Source organism: Eptesicus fuscus, chromosome 3 (genome assembly GCF_027574615.1).
Source record: "Eptesicus fuscus isolate TK198812 chromosome 3, DD_ASM_mEF_20220401, whole genome shotgun sequence".
Classification (NCBI taxonomy): Eukaryota; Metazoa; Chordata; class Mammalia; order Chiroptera; family Vespertilionidae; genus Eptesicus; species Eptesicus fuscus.
Window position 1 is genome coordinate 91,238,712 of NC_072475.1, and position 22,324 is coordinate 91,261,035.

Consider the following 22,324-nt stretch of genomic DNA (forward strand, 5'->3'; position numbering starts at 1 on the left):
ATGAAGGCTATGTTGAAAAAAATTCAAAAACATCTCCTAGTTAATTTTATTTTTATGTGTGGTTACAGATGAGCATTTTGCAATTTATGATGTTATCTTGATGGCACCTCCTTAATTAAGGCATAATTTATTATTGTATCTTAATAATTATAAAAGGGGCCTAATTCCTAAATGATAATATATACTACTTGTTTATATGCAAAATCACTTAAAAAGTAACTCAAAGAACTAAATTTACCCAAGGCACACCCTCAGAGGTAATTTTGTAAATAGAATCTGCTATCTTAAGCTCAGACCAAAGCTTGCCTGCCAGGTGCCACTTAATTAAAGCTCTTCTTATGAAAGTAAATATTAACCAACTCCTCAATGCTACTGAGCAATTGGTTCTCATTAAACTACTCCACTATATCCACAGACACAACCTGGGAAGTTCATTTGCAATGGATTCTACAAGCTGAGTTAGTTCTGTTATTTGGTCATAGAAGCACTTTGCTCTTACTGTTAGTGATTAGGTGCTATTAGCCCAAAGCCAAACTACAAGGAAAAATAAAGTTTTGTCAAGTTGCTAGAAACTGGAGATCAATCTTTCTTGACAAAAAAGACCAATGCAACTTGACTGTGACTTACAATTACATTCTTAAAAAAGTGTTTATAAAATAAATAGTTTTAAAATTGTCTACACCCAGCCACTGTAGCTCAGTGGTTGAGCATCGACCTATAAACCAGGAGATCACAGTTCCATTCCCAGTCAGGGCACATGCCTGGATTTTGGGCTGGATCTTCAGTAGGGGGCAGGCAGGAGGCAGTTCTCTTTGAAATCAATAATAAAAAAATTATTTTAAAAAATCACTTATATTTACCCATTGTCATTTAAGAAAAGCATGTTCATCATAATGTTTCTAAGACACAATAAAGTAATATTTCAGGTATTTATATACATACTAGAGGCCCAGTACACAAAATTCGTGCATGGGTAGGGTCCCTAGGCCTGGCCAGCAATCAGGGCCAATCTGCGGGGGCGAGCAGGTGGGGAGATCGGGGCCGCCCCGCTCATACCCACTTTGGCTGGCTTAGCACCACCCACTTGTTGGCCCCATCCCCTTGCGGCATGGGGGAAGCTCCTGTGTTGAGAGTCTGCCCCCTGGTGGTCAGTGCACATCATAGCAACTGGTCATTCCACAGGTTGTTCCACCTTTCGGTCGATTTGCATATTAGGATTTTTATAGTTAGCTGATATAGTTTACATTTCTTCAAACTGTTCTAAAGTAAGTATATGCAGGCATGGAAAAGCTATTATTTTGTGTGTCTCTACTGCCTAGGGTTTTTAAATCAACCTAATTGTTTATACCAATATCCTAGTTTTGTGTGTTTTTTTAATGTACTTCAAAAATATGAAAGTATTGCCCTGGCCAGTTTGACTCAGTGGATAGAGTGCTGGCCTACAGACTGAAGGGTCCCAAGTTCTATTCTGGTCAAGGGCACGTGCCTGGGTTGCAGGTTTGCTCCCCAATAGGGGGCGTGCAGTAGGCATCCAATCAATGATTCTCTCTCATCATTGATGTTTCTATCTCTCCCTCTCCCTTTCTCTCTGAAATCAATCAAAATATATTTTAAAAAAAAGAAAGTTGTCATCTTTAAAAAGTATGAAAGTGTCTGTGTATGCATCTTTCTATCATAATACATTAATTCAAGAGAAACATACCATCTTCCAAATAATGGTTTAAAATAAAATAAAAAATTCACTAAATAATTTTTTAAATCATCATTTTTCAAAAAAAGGGTATTATGGTATAGTGAAGAGACATGGTTAGCTAAGTTATTCATATTCTCTAAAATATTGAGACTATTAATGGTAATGTATGTAAGGTAACTAACACAGAACCTGGTATATAATATTCAATTAATTTATTTATTTGTAAAATATGTATGAAAACCTTTGCCCCCATCATCTCATAGAGATATCATGAATATTCTTGGAAGATGTTTCAGAAGTAGAAAGTAAATATAAGTTATTCTATTTTTAAGTAATTTAATATAGATCAGCAAATGATGAAAATGCAGTAAGCAATTTTTTTTTCAATGTGTCTTGTGTGGATATAATTTTAGGAAAAGAGATTTTATTTTTTCACATTCTTTTATCTCTCTACCTATCTGTTTATCTTGCTCCCTTAAAACTCAATAATTTCTCTTAGCATAATGTTCTCCCAGTCCATCCATGCTGTCACAAAGGGTAAAATTTTCTTCCTTTTTACAATAGAGTACTATTCCATTGTGTAAATATACTATAGCTGTTCTATTCACTCATATGCTGATGGACACTTGGGTGGCTTCCAAATATTGGCTATTCTGTATAATAAAAGGCTAAAATGCAAGTTGACTGAATGGTGGACAGACCGATCGCTATGATGAGCACTGACCACCAGGGGGCAGATGCTCAACACAGGAACTGCCCCCTGGTGGTCAGTGTGCTCCCACAGGGGGAGCACTGCTCAGCCAGAAGCAGGGCTCACAGCTGGTGAGTGCAGCTGCTGTGGCGGGAGTCTCTCCCACCCACCTCCGCAGCAGTGCTAAGGATGTCCCACTGCCAGCGTAGGACCAAATACCGTGGCTGTGGGTGCTGGGTACTGACATCACATAGCAACGCCTGGCTTCTTCCCCCTACTGACTAGACTCCTTGGAGTTTCTTCAGCCCAGGAACATGACTTGCTTTATAACTAGGTGGAAACATTTCACACTTTAACCAAATGTCTTTGAAGCGTTTTCCCATGCCTCATCTCATTTAATCTTCACAGAAGTCCTAGAGTAGGTAGAGAGGAGACTCGGTATAATCTTATTTTCTTTTCATTAACTGGAAAATGGGGATTTAGAAAGTTTAGAAACTTGACCCAACTGAAAAGAAGTAAGAAATGGTGGACCTTGAAAATGACTTCAGGTTTTCTCACTGCGCAGAATATAGTCAAACACTGCAGCAGTTAAATATTTTACCCTTTGTTCTCCCTGCATGATCTACAATAATAATCTGCTTCGTGATGATATTTACTGTGGTGTTGCTGACAATTACCTGAAAGAGAAGTTAGGGTGTTTCACTGGGCTGGAAAAAGTTTAGCTAAATCAGAAAGCAGTTCTAATTAAGCAAGTTTATTCTATATAGTAGTATATAAAAAGCTAAGTTGACGAGTATGCGCAATACACATAAAGCTCTCTCTGGTGCCAATTGCATGTGTGTTTCGATCTATCATTGTAGATTGTGAATTTGGTTGAAACTTCTATTATAGAGAAAGGGCGAATAGCAATATTAAAATATTTCTTCTAATTAATTTTATTTCAATGTGCACAAATTTGTGCACTGGGCCACTAGTGTATAAAATAAAGGAATATAAACAATAATTTCTGAGAGTCAAGGACATTTTCAACTTATCTTAAAATAGTATTTGAATGTTGTTAGTACTGTTTCTTGTAATTTTAACTGCATAAATTTTATTTTAATATGTAAATTAAATTCTTACTACTGTGAAAATTAGAATTAATTTTATACATTAATAACATTACATCTAAGAATTCATATAAATTCACTGACAAATTACAAGAAAATTTGTTAACAATTTTAACTTTCTATTGGTAATCTAAGATAAATGAGAAGATAAAAGTCTGCTTATGAAAATAATGGATTTCAGGAGTCTACAATTAATTTGAAACACCCTGTGATATTAGGACAAATAAATTATTTTCAACCATATTACTCCATATGACCAATTATTTTATACAGGGACATTTAATCTCTTCCTTTATCTTGAAAAATTTGTAGAAGTACTGCATAATAAATCACTATGTTGTATCTAAGTTCATCAATATTAGATTGAATAATTTTATATGTTTCTTAGGAACTGACCTTAATTAAAATCTTTGGACATTCTGTTAAATCACTGGTTGAAGACTTCATTGGTTCTATATTTGCAAATTTTCCTAGACTTAGACAATTTATCTTTGTGAGCATTAGATTTTTTTTGTTTTATAAAACAATAGTAATTCCTACAGTCAAAGTGTGGAGAAAACAATGCTATTTAGCAGTTTAAAATGAACTTTGTTTTAAATATATCTTGGTTCAAAGAAAGATATTAAAAGTTGTTTTCCTAATAGTTCTGTATTTTAAATAGAAGAGTAAATACCCTTGTGGGGTCTTTAAGGATCACTCAAGCACAGCTGCAGAAATGCCACTTGGAGAGGTATATGAAATTAACAAATTTATATTCTTTACAGGTCCTAGGGAAGGGAGGAGCTGCATGCCATGCAAGGGACCACTTGGGAGGAGCCCCAAATATTTTTATGGGGGTGGGGGTCAGAAGTTGAACAAAATGCATAAGAGGATTTCAATAGTGTGTTTTATTGTCACTAGGTCACAGTCACAGGAGAGTAAGAAGGGAGCTTTTGAGGCACCCGTCTTATTACACTGGCGTCCCTGGTCACTTGGGTCAGGTGGGTGCTCATGGTCTGTTCATGGGGATACTGAGATACCAGAAACATACAAAGTTTTAAAATTTTACAACACAAGTGCCAACTTGGTAAGTATTTAAAAAATAACTCTGACCATAGCAATAAGCACAGTTCTAGGAAAATATAATCCCTATGTTGTGATAAAGAGAATCCTGAATGTATAAGTAGAATAAAGGTTCAAAAATAGATCAGGCTCATATTTGGATGGATTGATGAGTTCAATATAAGTTTGCACATTCTTTCACCTTTTTGTTCAGATTGCTTTCACTGGATAATCAATCCTGCAAAATAAAAGCATAATATGCAAATTGACCAAATGGCGAAAGGACTGGTCAGCTGGGAAGGTGGGGGAAGGGGAGCAGTGAGAAGGTGGTGCCAGGCCAGCCAAGGCACTTGCCAATGGGCAGAGGGAGGGGATAGATCGGGGAGCAGCGGAGACCAGCAGTGGTGGAGGGGCGATCTGAGGAACAGGTTTGGCCACTCGCTGGCCAGCTCTGTTCCCTGATTGGCCTGCCCAATTGCCTCCCACAGAGGGAGGCCAGACTGTGGCTTAGGCCCACTCCCCAAGAGGAGCGGGCTTAAGCCATTAGTCAGACAATCCCTGAGGGCTCCCGGACTGCAAGAGGGTGCAGGCTGGGCTGAGGGAACCACCCAAGTGCATGAATTTTCATGGACCAGGCCTCTAGTATAAAATAAATAAGAACAAAGTTTATAAGTTGTATTCTTATGGAGGAACTATACATGCAATTATTGTAATAAGCAACACAGGTATGTTCTTCATATTTTTCAAAGTAAGAGATCTGAGAGAAACTTTGGTTAGAAGTTGAAACAAATAAGAGAAAACCCAGATGCCCTAAAAAACTGAAGTTTGCTAATCATATAAATAATCGAAAAATCAATAGAACACATACCAGGAGTCTTGTATATATAGCCTCGACAGTCAATAAAGTGGTAAAAATGCAGTGGTCAACAGAGATTGAAGGTTTACAATTTCACTGTATGTTAGAATATTTTCAAATTTATTGGGAAATAGTGAGGGAAAATATAAGTTGAGTTATATTCATTTACTTTTTCTTTTTTTTTGCATATTTTTTTAAAAATATATTTTATTGATTTTTTACAGAGAGGAAGAGAGAGGGATAGAGAGTTAGAAATATCGATGAGAGAGAAACATCGATCAGCTGCCTCTTGCACACACCCTACTGGAGATGTGCCCACAACCAAGGTACATGCCCTTGACCAGATTCAAACCTGGGACCCTTCAGTCTGCAGACCGACACTCTATCCACTGAGCCAAACCGGTTTCGGCCATTTACTTTTATATTTTAACTAGCGTTCCCGTTGCAGGAAAAATCCTGCAATAGGATTTCCTGCTGCACTCTACCAGCCTCCATTCCTCCCTTGTCACCCACCCCGCCCCACCTTCTCCACCAGCCCGCCCGCGTTTCCCTTCGCACATGGCCCTGACTTCGCTCCTCCCTTCTCCTCCCCCCACCCTGCTTGCTTGTTTCTTCAAAGCTTTACTCCCTTGTGCAGCTCTTGGCTTCTTTTGACGCTGTCTTGATATGCAAATTAGCTGCCATCTTTGTTGGGGTAATTTGCATACTCGTCCTGATTGGTTGGTGGGCGTGGCTTGGCTGGTGGGCGTGGCTTAGGTGTAGCGAAGGTGCGGTCAATTTGCATATTTGTCTATTATTAGATTAGATGTTTCTTTAAATTATTTCTTTTATTTTATGATTTGCATATTTAACATTCTATTCCCTACTGGCATAGCACAAGAAAAGTAATATTTGCCTATTAAGTGATTTTTAAAAGATTGAGTGAATGATTTACTTGTATTATAAGTCACTATGGAGTAGATGATAACTTATTTATAAGTAACTTTGTTACTTTTTTGCCTTTAGAGCATCATCCTATCTAATAAAATATTAATATGCAAATTAACCATCACTCTGTGACAAAAATGGTGGTGCCCATAGCCACAAGATGGTGGCACCCAGTCCTCTCAGCCCTGCTGGAGTCCTGCAGTCTCAGGGAGGGCTGCTGCTGAGAGCCTGCAGCGTAAGCAGCCTGGCAGAATGCTACCCAGAGGCCTTCCTGACCCTTTATAAAAAACAAAAACACATTCACTCCCCACGGTGCGATTCCCTGCCAGCAACAGCAGCCTGGGGTCTCAACCACTGAGTCACACCAGCCAGGCAGATATGGAGGAATCTTAAATGTTTCTCTTTTTTTTAAATATATTTATTGATTTTTTAACAGAGAGGAAGGGAAAGGGATAGAGAGCTAGAAACATCTATGAGAGAGAAACATCGATCAGCTGCCTCCTGCACACTCCCCATGTGCCCCCAACCAAGGTACATGCCCTTGACAGGAATCAAACCTGGGACCCTTGAGTCTGCAGGCCAACGCTCCATCCACCTAGCCAAACCAGCTGTCCAATATGTTAAAGAAAAAAACCCTATCTAATAAAAAGGGAATATGAAGGGGAGGGCATTTGGGGGTGACAACATTTAAGATTCCTGTTGTCAGGGGAGGGCAGTTGGGGACAATCGGGCTGGCAGGGGAGCAGTTAGGCATCGATCAGGCTGGCAGGGGAGAGGTTAGGGGCAATCTGGCAGGCAGGCGAGCAGTTGGGATCCAGCAATCCTGGATTGTGAAAGGGATGTCTGACTGCCTGTTTAGGCCCGATCCCTGTGGCATCATGCCTAAACAGGCATTCAGACATCCCCTGAGGGGTCCCAGATTGGAGAGGGTGCAGGTTGGGCTGAGGGACCCCCCCCCCCAGTGCACGAATTTCATGCACTGGGCCTCTAATATATATATATACCTACGCAACCAAACAAATGAATGAACAACCAAACAACTGGTCATCCAGTCACTATGATCGCACTGACCACCAGGGAGCAGACACTCAATGCAGAAGCTGCCCCCTGGTGGTCAGTGCACTACCACAGCCAACCTCCTGCGGCCCCTCCCCTTGGCCAGCCAACCTCTTGTGGCCCCGATTGGCCCCAATTGCCGGCCCGGCTGAGGGACCTCACCCACGCACGAATTCGTGCACTGGGCCTCTAGTTTCCTTATAAAAGCTACATTGTATTTTGCTTTCCTGAATTAGTTAACTGAACTAATCATCTTGTCAACTATAAACATAAACTTGTCACTGACTACCTCAGTTTATGGACATAAAGATGCTAAGATTTAGGGGGGAAATCTGTTTTTCTCAAAATCACATCACCATGAAAAATAAGGTCATTATGAAGGTCACATTTAGCTTCATTTTAATTATTAAGAAATTTAGGTTGAGAATCCTACAGATTTTAAATAATAAATTTCATTATGTTTTAAATAAAATCTGTTATAAATCCATAACTGGTTTAAAAATTCTAAAACTTTGTCCTGAAATAAATATGCCATTGTAGTATTAATTTAAAAAATAATCTCAATATATGTGCATTCAAACATGCAATCTTTACTCAAAATATGACACATCCTATTCAATGTCTTATACTATTTACTGGTGTAAGTAAATGCTATACCAGTAGCAGAAAGTGTAAGAGAGGGACAAGTTTAGCCATAAAAAAATTACTAAAATGTTAATAATTGTGTTTACAATGTTAAATTGACTTGATATAAGAGTATGTTTTAATTACTGCACTGTCTTTATATTTCATTACCTTTAGGGCTATATCCTGACTTATTTCCTCTTGAGATGGTATGATCATGAATAAAGACATCTACACTTATAAAACTATTATGGTAAAACCCTAGTCTCAACTGAGACAGTCCCTGAATAAATTGGCTATTTAATTCATATCACTGTAGAGATGAGAATAAATGAATTAAATTTAAAAATATTTTCTAATAGCTAACTTAAGCTAGGATATCAATTCTCATCCCTTTACTATTCAAACCAGACCAAACTGCATTCTGACACATGGATTAAATAATTGGAAGACACCAACAAAATATTCCTCTATAAACCTCCTGATAAAAAATGGAGATTTGTTATGGGTATTTCTCTAGCTATAAATTAGATTTGGAGTGACATAATAAAGCATATCAGCTTTGAAACAAGTACAATGTTTTCAATGTTCTGGCCAAATTATATGAAGTGAAGAATCACAGGGTATTTGGGAAAAATAGAGAAGAGCTGACAAAAATACATTATCATATCTTGTGTACAGATTTCTTACTTGGTCTCTGGGAATTTTCCAGCATCATTTTTCCCTGGTGCTCTTCAGTTGATAAGAACACATCTGCTGGTCAAAACCACTTGTGTGAAGAGGCTATGTGAATTCAGCACTGGTAGGCAAATAGGTGATTTCTAATGTAGGGTCACATGAATTGCACTATCACTATCATGGGATTTGAGTTTTTAAATATTTTTTATGAATTTAGTAAATTATATGGGACAAAGGGGGAAATGAAAGTTATTTTCGCTTAAATGTATAACTGCCTAAATACAGGAAATGAAATGGGGAAAATACATCAAATGGAATACAAATGGTATGTAAATAAGAGGGGCAAACAATCCATATTAAAATAAATTTAAAAAAAAGAATTTAAAGTTTATTGAATAAGCAGGATTTGTGATATATTCTTTCTGTATTTTGGCTAAACTGAAGAGGACAACCATTTCCAGGAAAAATAAGGCAGAATGCCCTATTTCCCAGATGCCATATTTAGCTACCAAACTTAATATTTTTGGGGGCCCAAACATTGAATGGTGTCCTGGCCCAGCGCCACTATTGCAGTACACATCACTTAGCATACATATATTTTGGTATATCAATAGGAAAATTATCCTAAGAAAGAAAAGTAAATTAAAACAGGAATCACATGTAAATAAGGAAGACCATTTCTGTTGGTGGGTAAATTCATTTTAAACTCTCAATATCTGATATGTACTCGCTGACAAATTACAATTGATTTTTGAGAAGGAACTGAATAGAAAATTATCTGTTTATAATGATAATTTCAGTGCCAGCGGTAAATTCATAAGTAAACAGATATAAATGGTCTTCTCTATAATTCTCTTTTATTTTTTAGCAATAAGAAGTTGTTTCTGCTGTGCCCTCATGATGAAACACTGATGACCCCTCACAGGCTTTTTTATAAGGCTTATATCTTTGGGGGTCTAATCCCAAACCTGACTCACAACAAGTTAGGAAGAGGAATTTGCTGGTATATATTTATGACCTATGTGTGATTTATCTAAATACCATTTTCCTCTGACTAGTCATAAAGTTTATAAGACTAACCTAAGGCCTTGAGACACAAATTAAACTTAGCCTGTTTTTTTATCCTACTATCTTTCCCCACTAAGCTTGTTAGACATATTAAACTATGCAGATATTTTAAAGAACACTATTGAATATCTAGTTCACATGGAACATCTAGAATCATTCATACATTTTTTTAAATCAATAATTAAATATAATTCCTGGAGCTCCTAATTATTATCCTCTTTGTATTAATGAACCTGACAACAAACTGTCTTCCAGGTTGCAGGGTAAACATGGGCTATTTATAAGAAACGTGACATTATAAGTAGCCCATGTTCCTAGACCAGCTGAACTCTCAAAAAGTTATCGGAAGCTCTGGAGTCTAGTTTCAGCTTTGCTATTCGCGTAGAATACAGGCAGATTTTTAAAAAATTCAGTTGCATTATTAACTAATAAGAATAATATGAATTAGCACTGTTCAATAGAATTTTCTACAATGTTGGAAACGGTCTGTATCTTTATGGTAACCAATAGCCACATGTGGCTCTTGAGGACCTAAAACATGTCTAGTGTGCTTAAGAAATTAAATTTTAATGCAATTAATTTTAAATAATTAAATAGTCAATATGGGTAGTAGATAGCAGTGGAAATATAGATAGTATTTGACCACATTTCTAAGAAAGAGCAAAAAAATTATGGATAGTTAAGATAAACGTAGTATTTTTTAATGAGTCTCTAATAAAAAACATGTTTTATACATAGGCATGTCCCTAGAAAAATGTACAACCTTAATTAAGCCTTAAAGGTATAAGGAGCCCAGGCTACATGAAAAATCAGAATAAAATTAATATTAAGGATCAATTTGCAGAGGAAAATAGAAGAAATCATATAGCCATGTTAAATGAAAGGAATTTTTAAAGGTATGGTTCAATTTTCTCCAGGTAGAATTATAAATTATTGAATGCATTATGGAATTCAGGACTTTTTAAAACTTAGCTGTCTCAGAAGCTTCCTTTTCTCCTGGCTCTGTCCCTGGTAGAAGTCAACATTATATGATGGAGAGCCACTCGTATGATATTAGTCTTTGGTTTGGGTTTGAAATTTGGCCTTTGGGTCATTTACAAGAGCAAACATTTCAAGAACTCCATAGATCCTAAAAACTCACATTACTAAAAGCACATGGTTTTATAAAACAAGATGGCAATATAAGGATCACAACTCTAACAAAATTAACTTAGCTTCTATTTTTAAAAAATCCCTAATTGGTCTATTCCATTAAAGCATACTGTCATTCAGAGAAGGCTTAATAACTGTAAATATATTTTAGTGCATGATTTCTACACATTCGGAAAAATAAAAGCTGGTTTTCCTTATTTGGTTATGCTTAGAAAATGGATTTCCTATACTGAATGCCAATATTAACTTTTTTTTATTAGTTAAAGGTTAACAATGTATATTATTTAGAGTTCATTGTGGATCTACTAAAAATGGTCCTTAAAAATAAAGTTATTTGAATCTTCCTATTCGTAATGAAATCATAACATTCTTGACAGATTCTTGCTATCAAAATAACATGCAATGCATGCACACACTATATAGCTATTTGCATAATGAAATTAGTTTTTAAACTCTTGATCCAGATGTTTTTTTCTCTACACACACACACACAAAAAAAAAAAAAAATGACAGAATAACTGACATCTAAAATCATCTAAAAATATCAACAAATAGGAAAAATAAAGCAACATATATAATAAAAATATTATAAAGTCTACTCATTTTTGCATTCATTGAATTTGTCTTAGAATGATATAAACTTATGGTAATAAACCATAATGTTTCATTATATTTGACATGTTACAAATTTAAGGAAAAAATACATGGTTATAAAGACAATTGTTGTAATTGTCTTACTTTTAACTATGTATGCCAGATATGATTAATACAAAAATAGATACATTAATAAAAATGAAAATAGTAGCATAATTTAAAGCATAACATAAAATACCTAAGCTAAAGACATTTTTAAAGACTGTGTGTTTTTAAAAACATGCATACAGTAATTTTGCAAAAGGAAATGTTAAAAATTTTACATTTCAACTTCTGAACTACCTAATTTATGATCCTCTTCTAAAGCACTTATAACCTTAAAATACACCATATTGTTTCTTTAATACTTTTTTCCAGACTCTCCTCACTAGGAATGAGAGTTGATCCTGTGTAGTTTATTGCTGCAGTCCCAGCTTCTAAATCAGAGCCTCACACATAATTAAGGAACAATAAATATTTTGAAGTTATAAAAGATAATTACTAACCACACTAATTCTATCTATTAAAGCATAAAAAAACACTACTATACACAAATTCTTAAAACTTATCAACAATGGAGCTATCCAAATGCAGTGATTTTATGTATAAAATTCATTGTATTAAGTACTCAAAGGTAATTCACACTATTCCTATTTATATTGTTTAAATGATAGTCTATGGAAAGGCATATTTGTTATTATAGACTCTGAAATTGATTACTTTTCTTCTGCAATTATTAAGAAAACAGGGAATTAAAGATTGAAAGATAATGCAAATATATAATTCTCTTAAAAGAAAAAGAATGGCATTTTAACCTATGGGTTAATTTTATATTTAAGAAAAACAGAAAGTTTTAAATTTGGGGTAATTTATAATATTTTTATTCTAAATTCACTTTTACTTATAACTAGAATTAAATAAATATACACTAAGCTTATGTGTGTCATGATTTTGATCCAAGATGCATGTAATTCATAGAGTAATACTTTTCAATTATGAAAATAATCTTATTTATTGTAAAATTATTTTTTTTCTTTATTGTTGATGGTATTATAGATGTCCCCTCCTTTTTCTCCCCATTGCCCCTTCCACCAGGTTCCTGCCCCACCCCAGGCCTTATCATCCTATTGTCTGTGTCCATGGGCAATGCATATAAATTCTTTGGTTAATCTCTTCCTGCCACTCCCTTCCCTCTCCTCCCCCCCACTCCCACTCATACCCTCTTTCCCTCTAAGATTCATCAGTCTGTTTCATGTTCCCATGTCTCTGGTTCTATTTATTTCATCAGTATATTTTGTTCATTAGATTTCACATATAAGTGAGATTATGTGATATTTGTCTTTCTCTAACTGGCTTATTTCACTTAGCATGATAATCTCTCCCACTTCTAGGAATATATCCTAAGAATCCCAAAATACCAACCAGAAAGAATATATGCACCCCTATGTTAATAGCAGTGTTATTTACAATAGCTAAGTGCCCATTAATAGATGAGTGGATAAAAAAGCTGTGGTACATTTGCACAATGGAATACTATGCATCTGTAAAAAAGAAGGATTTATTACCCTTTGAGACAGCATGGAAGGACCCTGGAGAGTACTGTGATAGTCTTATTTTCATGACACCTTAAATCAGTAGGATATAATAAATCAGTTTCAAAAACTGAAAGAATTCACTAATTGTCCTTTTATCTCACATAAAATAAACATTTTCTCTGTATATGTATATATTTGTTATAGGACCTTTCATTACTATAAAAAGAAAGTATCAAACAAATGGTGAAAAATAGAATCCACATAAAAAAAATAGATAAACCCATATGCAGAAGAATCAACTGCAAATTTCAGCTTCCCATTATTTTGAAACTCTCATAGATTAATTTTTTACAATTTAATTTTTTAATGTTCCTGCCCAATGTATGATGTAATTGAGTATGAGTATTAGAATATTTCATACACACAAAAAAAAAGTTTTAAAAAGAGATGAAGAAGATGGTGGCATAGGTAAACACCTGAACTTGCTGCCTCACACAACCACTTCAAAACTCCAACTAAAAGACAAAACAGACATCATCCAGAACCATAGGAAGGCTGGCTGAGTGGAAATTCTACAACTAGAAGGGGAGAGAAAAGCAAACTGAGACTCAGAGGAGGTGCAAGTGAAGTGAAGAGGTACGGAGGCATGGAAAGGGCTGGCAACTGAGTACGTGGTTGTCTTTTTCAATTGGGAGGGAGACACAAGCTCCCAACTGCTCTGAACTCCAGTTCCAGGCGAGACACTGGGGACCCAGATTCATACGGGGGGGCGGGGGGGGGACTGGACTATCTGGCATCGGGCCGGAACACGAGGGCAGCTTTTACTCAGAGGTTCTCGCAGCGATTACTGTGGGACACTGACACACAGGGGCCTCTTAGGGAAGGGCTAAAGGTTGGCCATTGCTGTTTGCTCCACCCTGTTGATTTCCTGCAACCCTGCCCCACCCAATTTACAACCCCACCCCAGCTGTGCGCAGAAACCTTTGCATATGAATGGCCTGGTCCTTAGCAATCTAAAATTACCTAACAAACTGCAGCTGGGTCAGAGAGCCCCAGAACGTCTAAAAAAAGGCCCAAGGCTCCACAGCAGCTTGCATTGCTTCACAGCTGGGCCTCATCTGGGCACCTCCAAACCCCAAACAAAGAAGAGGAATTTGAAGATCCCTCCATAGCTCCTGCTGGGTGGCCTCAGGAGAGCTAAATTAGCACTTCCTTGGAGATCCAAGAGCCAGTGTATCCAGTGGTCAGAGTGGGACCATCCAGATTATAACTCCTCAGATCCATAAGGGACACACTCAGGGAGCAGACTCAGTGAGTACCAAAGCCCCACTGAAGCAAGTTCTGCCCAATAAGGGTGTCTCCAGCACAGAAGTTCTCCCATAGTAGACACAACTGATCCTCACAGCCAATTGGCCTGGAGGTCAATTCCTCCCAGTGATACCAACAACAATCAAGGCTTAACTACAACAAAACTGTGCACACAGCCCATAAAGGGGTGCACCAAGAGTGTCCACCTCAGGTAACTGGGGAGGCTGAGCCACTGGGCCCTATAGGACACCTAGCACACAAAGCCATTCTATCAACACAGGGAAGCAGCCAAAATGCGGAGACAAAGAAACATGTCACAAATGAAAGAAATGGAGGAAAGCAAACTACTGGATATAGAGTTCAAAACCACAGTTATAAGGTTTTTCAAAAATTTTCTAGAAACCGCCGATAAATTTAGTGAGTCCCTTGAGGATATGAAAAAGGACCAACTAGATATTAAGCATACACTGACTGAAATAAAGAATAATATACAGAGATCTAACAGCAGACTAGAGGATCGCAAGAATCAAGTCAAAGATTTGAAATACGAAGAAGCAAAAAACACCCAACCAGAAAATAAAAAATAAAAAAGAATCCAAAAAAATGTAGATAGTGTAAGGAGCCTCTGGGACAACTTCAAGCATACCAACACATCTGAATTATGGGGGTGCCAGAAGAAGAGAGAGAGAAAGATATTGAAAACCTATTTGAAGAAATAATGACAGAAAACTTCCCCTACCTGGTGAAAGAAATAGACTTACAAGTCCAGAAAGCTCAGAGAACCCCAAACAAAATGAATCCAAAGAGGACCACACTAAGACACATCATCATTAAAATGCCAAGAGCAAAAGACAAAGAGAGAATCTTAAAAGCAGCAAGAGAAAAATAGCCAGTTTCCTACAGGGGAGTACCCATACGATTGTCAGCTGATTTCTCAACAGAAACTATGCAGGCCAGAAGGGAGTGGCAAGAAATATTCAAAGTGATGAATAGCAAGAACCTGCAACCAAGATTACTCTACCCAGCAAAGCTGTTATTCAGAATGGAAGGTCAGATAAGGAGCTTCACAGATAAGAAAAAGCTAAAGGAGTTCATCACTGCCAAACCAGTATTATATGAAATGCTGAAGGGTATTCTATAAGAAGAGGAAGAAGAAGAAAAAGGTAAAGATAAACATTATGAACAGCAAATACATATCTATCAACAAGTGAATCTAAAAATCAAGTGAATAAAAAATCTGATGAACAGAATAAACTGGTGAATATAATAGAATCAGGGGCATAGAAAGGGAGTGGACTGACAATTCTTGGGGGGAAGGGGATGTGGGGGGTGCAGGAAGAGACTGGACAAAAATCGTACACCTATGGATGAGGACAGTGAGGGGGGGTAAGGGCAGGTTGTGGGGTGGGAACCAGGTGGAGGGGAGCTATGGGGGAAAAAAAGAGGAACAACTGTAATAATCTGAATAATAAAGATTTATTAAAAAAATAAATAAAAATAAAAAGAGATGAAAATATTAACCCTTAACTGAATTTATTTGGTTACGATACGTTTTTGTTTTAAATCTTAATACATTTTTAGAGAAATTCTCTTTTAAAGAAATTTAAATGGTGCAACCCACTTTTTTAAATGTAGTTTTCTTTATTAAGCCACTGTAGGTTTCTTTCTCTTAATTTTAACTTTCCTAAGTAAGCAGCAGATAAACCACAGAAGCACCTGTCCAGGTAAGGTGACTTAAGAGTGCCCAAGAATATAAGATCATGCATATCTTACTATTCCTCCGAAATTCTTTCTTTTTGTTTTTACTTCTCATATCTATTATGGTGTCACCTATATTAACTTTCTAAAGGTATGCAAACAGGTTAAATGTGAGAATGCCATTCTTCATTAATGTAAACTGCTTCATCACATTGCTTTCTTCCTAACACGTCTTGAATTTTGTTTCTCTGAAGACTTCATAAGATGGCCTGAACATTTCCCTCAGCTTGACTAGACTTTAAGCCTGACCTCCCTTTCTGAGAGATTTTTCTTCAGAAAACTTGTCATTTTAATTTCTTTCTCTGCTCCTTTGATATATATGTAAATCTTTTTAAAACCCTCTTGTCAGTTTTAGTACCAAAAAGTATCTTATTTGAGGACCTGTGAGCGTCCCCTGAAATATAGTCATCAAGGAAGATAATACCCATATACCTGTATCTCCCAGTCTCTGTTGGAGGGTAGAAGCCTAACTTTCATAGTCTCCAACTAGCAAATGCAGATGGCCTCATCACAGAGGAAACATTAGCAGGCTGAAGAAATAACTCACTGTGTTCCACACATCCCATTGATCAACCTGCTGCCTACCATACTCCAGGACTTTTCTACCAGCTCGTCCCAACCCGCAGTGGAAAACCTTCCCACCGACTGTTTCAGCTAAATGGAGTTCAGATGCACATATGTCCCCTACTGCAACAGTCTTGGATAAAAATCTTTGTTTACCTAACTGTGTCCTTTCCAATTTTTACTTTGAAACCATCTATGTCAATAAACACAATAATTACCTGTAACTTTGGTAACATGATGTGATCATAGAACATCTGTGGGACAAGACCCAGGAATGTTTGAAAAATATGTACCTAAATATATAAAAAGGAATATATACATATAGACTAATATACATACATATGTACATGTATATGCATGTGTATATATGTGCATACACATACACACACACATAGATATGTATGCTACAACTTACATATTGGTGCCCCAAAATTGCTGAATATCTTTATAAGACTACTAGAGGCCTGGTGCATGAATTCGTGCATGAGTGGGGTCCCTCGGCCTGACCGGCGATCGAGGCCTATCAGGGGAGCTGGCCAGCTGTGGGAAGAGGCGCAGGAGGTTGGCCAGCTGAGGTGAGGGGCTGCAAGAGGTTGGCTGTGGGAGTGCACTGACCACCAGGGGGCAGCTCCTGGGTTGAATGTCTTCCCCCTCATGGTCAGTGTGTGTCATAGCGACTGGTCAACAGGTCATTCCTATCGTTCTGGTCGTAATGGTCACTTAGGCTTATATATATATATAGATTTGTTTCTTGATTCAGTTATATACTTCCTAGGAAAAAGGTTATTAACATTTAAATAAATGCCTAGTGGTGGGTACGCAGACACCTGAAACCTGTATGATCATATTAGCAAATATCACCCCAATAAATTTAATAAAAATAATAAATACCTAAATATACCCAATTTCTTTTAGAACACAATCACATCGCCTGGCTGATTTGGCTCAGTGGATAGAGTGTCGGACTGTGGACTGAGGGGTCCCAGATTCTATTCCGGTCAAGGGCACATGCCCGGGTTGCAGGCATGTGGAAGGCAGCTGATCAGTGATTCTCTCTCATCATGGATGTTTCTATCTCTCTCTCCTCTCCCTTCCTCTCTGAAATCAACAAAAATATATTCTAAAAAAAGAAAACCATCGCATCCATTTTTGAGCAATTAATATTTGAGAATTGCTCCTCACAATGGACTCTTAAAATTGGGGTGGGGAAGAGGTGTATTTTAACTCAAGTTAATGATATTCAACATTACCAATATAAAGAAAAGTAATGAGTTTTAAAAATATTTTATGACTATTCATTGAAAACAGACAGTACCCAGAATCAAAAAACAATGATTAATAATGATAAATTATTCAAGAAATCCCCTTTTCTTGCTTTTTAAACTATAAAGACAGATAAGAGCACTGTTTGTTAATTTTATTCTAATAAATATCATTCTGAAGCTTTTGACAAACAAACCAGATCCAACAATGCAATGTCAGTTAACTTACCCAGAAGCTATTTTCTCTTTTTATTTTTCTCTTTTAATGTTTTCTATTTAAGAAGAAAAAGACATGGAAATCATAATATTGATGGGCTGAATTCAGATCAGTTTTATAAACATTTGCTGATTATTAAAGCTGTGTCAGCCAAAGGTAGGTGCCAAGATAGCATGAATACAGCATCACTCTTTGTCCTGAAGAATACCCTCATCAGGTGGGTAGTCACATAAAAGACCATGATGTTTTATTGTGGTAAATGCAATGTTAGCTATCTATGGAATAATAGAGGAGAACACTTAGCTCTGTCTGAGACTTCACAGAAGGTTTTCTCAGATATATAATTCCCCAAAAGATCTAAATCTGTATTAAAAATGAGTTAGCCAGAAAATGAAGTTGGAGAGAGTTTTAACATGATAGCAAAGAATATTCTTGAGTGACTTTGTGGTGCTGTCCAATGGGATCTCTTAGGGTTGCTGAAGGAGGAATGCACGAGGCCAAAGTGGTGAGGGATTATGAATTTATTACATCATCTGCAAACCAGATGGGCTGAGCCCCAAAATGGCATCAGCACCCAAGGATGGGGAGTCAGATATTTTAAAGGATGCTGGCTTTTTTTGGACAGAGATTTCTCTGGGTGGGTCTGGATCCTGGGAAGGTCAAGAGGGAAGGATAATGGTCTTATCAAATGGAATGTGGTGTTAGCAAGTAGAATGTGGTCTAAGCAAAAGGGAATGTTCATTGTGAAATGGTCTAAATGTCAGTTCCCAGTAGAGGTGTATCCATTCAATTATTTGATAAGACCTAACAGGATCAGGCAAAGATTTTAAAAAACTAGGTAAAAGTTGATGTGTTTGAGAAGGCTGTGGAAGCTCCAAGCAGATATGCTCATTTATAAATCTACTAGAGACGCTGTGCATGAAAATTCATGTACTTGGGGAGTGGGGACCCTCAGCCCGGCCTGTGCCCTCTCAGAGTCTGGGAGTCCTCAGGGGTTGTCCTACTGATGACTTAGGCCTGCTCCCCCCAGGGCCTAAGCCGCACTCTGGCCTCTCTCTGCAGGAGGTGACCAGGCCAGCTGATCCGGGGATGGCGCTGCCCCCATCACCCCACCATTGCCGCCTGGCCTCCATCTGTGGTAGGTGAGGGTAGGGGATAAGGGGACGGCGCCACCCCCATCACCCTGCTGTTGCTTCCTAGCCTCCCTCTGTGGAAGACAACCAGATGGGTCGATCAGGGGACGGTGCCAGCCCCCTCATTGCCCCTCTGCTGCCACTGGCTGCTGCCCTCCCCCATCGCCATTCCCTCCCTCTTCCCGCTGGCACGTGCCTTGACTGGCCTGGCGCCACCTGCTTGCCGGCCCCGCCCCCCACCGACTTGTCATTCCACCATTCGGTCGATTTGCATATTATACTTTTATTATATAGGATATAGTCATGCACCATATGACCACTTTTGGGGCAACAGTTATAGCCAATGACTTCATAGTTATCATAATGTGGTACCAATGATACCATTATGAATTAACCCAGTTATTAACAGGGAAGGAACAAAGGGAAGGCAAACATTATAGGCATGCCCATTACAGTCTGGGTGATGAAGGGAAGGTCTGTCAGTCACACCTGGGAACAGGCCATTGGCCAGAGGCTACTGGAAGCACAGTGGCCACTGCAAGCACAGGAAGATTTCAGATATGTAATCCCCTAAACAAAAGAATTCCCTCTCTTGCTCTCTCGCTTCTTGCTTGCTAGTGTTCGAGTCCTGGCTTCCATAACTCTCACATTCCTGCATTTGTCACAGGGTCCACAGTCATGTGGACCCTATACAATGGACTGATGGATTGTCACTAGCCTAACACTACACCAGACCCCACTTCACCATAGAAAGGAAACTCTGGACACTGGCTTTGCTTCTAGCTCTGCTGAATTCCCAGCTGCACCTCTTCCAGGACTGCATTAAGGGACTGGGACCTTAGAAATGCAAGGATGTAATTCCATGCAAATAAAAAATTACTCATCCTCCTGTAGGAGACTCAGAAAAAAATTTTTCTAGAGCTATCGTAAGGACCTGACCCCAAGCACGTAAGAGGAAATGGGATACCCATTTCCACTGATAAGAGCATGATGCATTATTCACATGTCTGTGGTGATGCTGAGGTAAACAAACCTACTGTGCTGCCAGTCCTATTAAAGGATAGCACATACAATTATGATCAGTACATAATACTTGACAATAATAATAAGAAAACTATGTTACTGGTTTATGTATTTACTAGACTATACTTTTAATCATTATTTTAGAGTCTACTCTTTCTACTTAGAAAGAAAGTATGCTGCTATGTTACATAGGCAGGAGCCTAAGACTTCTTGTGTTCACCACATTCTTAATTGCAGCATTTTCTCTTGTGTTTGGCTTAACCCCCCAATGTCTTCCTCTTGTGTTTTTGTTGGTTTTGTTTTTCACAGTAACATGCTGTACAGGCTAGTAGCTTAGGATCAATAGGCTAGACCAGATAGCCTAGGTGTATAGTTAGGCTCCATCATCTGGATTTGTGTAACTACATGGTATGATGACCACACAACAACGAAATTGCCTAAGAATGAATTTCTTAGATATATCCCATCCTTAAGCAGCATGGGAAACAGGTCTGGATTGAAGATACAGATTTGGAAATCATCAAAGCCATCCTTGTTTCACGCACAAAACTTGAGAATAGGTGAGATAGCCCTGAGAAAGACAAGATTATTGAATTTGAGAAAACTGTGGTCAACCTTAACATTTAAGTGATAGGCACAGCAGAAGCTCAGAAATGAAAAGTATGTAGAGTAAATAGTAAAACAAATTCCAGAGAGTAATGAGTTCTAAAACATCATGCTTGGCAAACAGTGAACAGGGAGGTCCAATAAATTGAGTGAATATTCTCACTGGATTTGGCCATGCTGAGTCATTGTTGAACTCCAATTTAGATCTTTAATTGTAATTGCAAACTAAAACATATTGCAATGTATTGCTGAATCAATTAAATCTGAGAGATTAGAGTTTGTAAATATAGTTGGAGTGTATATCCTATATAATAAAAGCCTAATATGCTAAGTGCCCAACCGTTCATTCAACCATTTGATGAGTCGCTGTGATGCGCACTGACCACCAGGGGGCAGATACTCCAACCTGTAGGTTAGCTTGCTGCTGGGGTCAGGCAGATCAGGCCTGGGTGAGACAGGCTGGACAGGCCCTGGAGCCTTCTTACAGTCCCTCCCCGCCCCGATGATGCCCTGGTGGGGCCCCTTAGCCTGCAGGGATGGGGCCAAAACCAGCCCAGTGCACAAATCAAAACAGGCCGGACACTCCCTAGAGCCCTCCTACTGTCCCTCCCCGGGGGGAGGGGGGGGGCATTGGCTCCAATCGAGAAGGAGCGAGACCAGCCAGCCCCTTCGGGGATCTGGCCAAAACCAGCAGTCCGACATCCCCCAAGAGGTCCTGGATTGCAAGAGGGCACAGGCCAGGCTGAGGGACCCCACGGGCGCACGAATCTGTGCACCGGGCTTTAGTAGTTAATAAAGTTTTTGTTATAGGTCTGAAAAGGGTAATAGAAGAAGATTCTTTAAATATAGGAGGAGATAAGTGACTGCAAGAGTTAGAGGTCAAAGATAAGTGAAATGGAGGAGCTATTGATGGAATAAAGTCCCTGTTGCCAAGAAAGGGGATGAGATCAAGTATAAATGTGAAAAGACCGGCTTTGATCAAGGGAAGGAGCACCTTATGTGAATGAGATAGGAAAGTGGAGATAAATGAAGATGTCAATACATTTGAAAGAAGGAAGAAGAACACAAATTAGTTTATGCTTGATTAATTATAATTTTAAATTTGCTGGTATGCTGGGAGAAAGAAAAATACGGGTGCAGTGCGCCTGCGCAGAGGCCGAGGCGTGCTGCTTCGTTACTTTTGAAGCCAGTGGCGGGAGCTGCTGGGACTCGGTGGAAGCCTGGTGCGTGGGGCGCGCCGGCTGCGGGCCTAGCCGAGGCGCAGCAGCCATTTGGGGAGCAGGGCATCACCCTGCGCGGGAGCGCGGACATCGCGGCCGAGTTCTTCTCATTTGGCATCAATAGCATTTTGTATCAGCGTGGCATTGATCCATCTGAAACCTTTACTCGG

The 22,324-nt window shown here is 38.5% G+C and overlaps 1 protein-coding gene across 1 annotated transcript in view; it reads left to right on the forward strand.

Moving 5' to 3' along the window:
• The window catches only part of LOC129147519 (mitotic spindle assembly checkpoint protein MAD2A-like), a 76,385-nt gene that overhangs the window by 53,579 nt on the left and 482 nt on the right, over nt 1–22,324 (forward strand). The window contains 1 exon segment of the mRNA XM_054710016.1: nt 22,059–22,322. Within this exon segment, the coding sequence (XP_054565991.1) occupies nt 22,059–22,322 (264 nt within the window).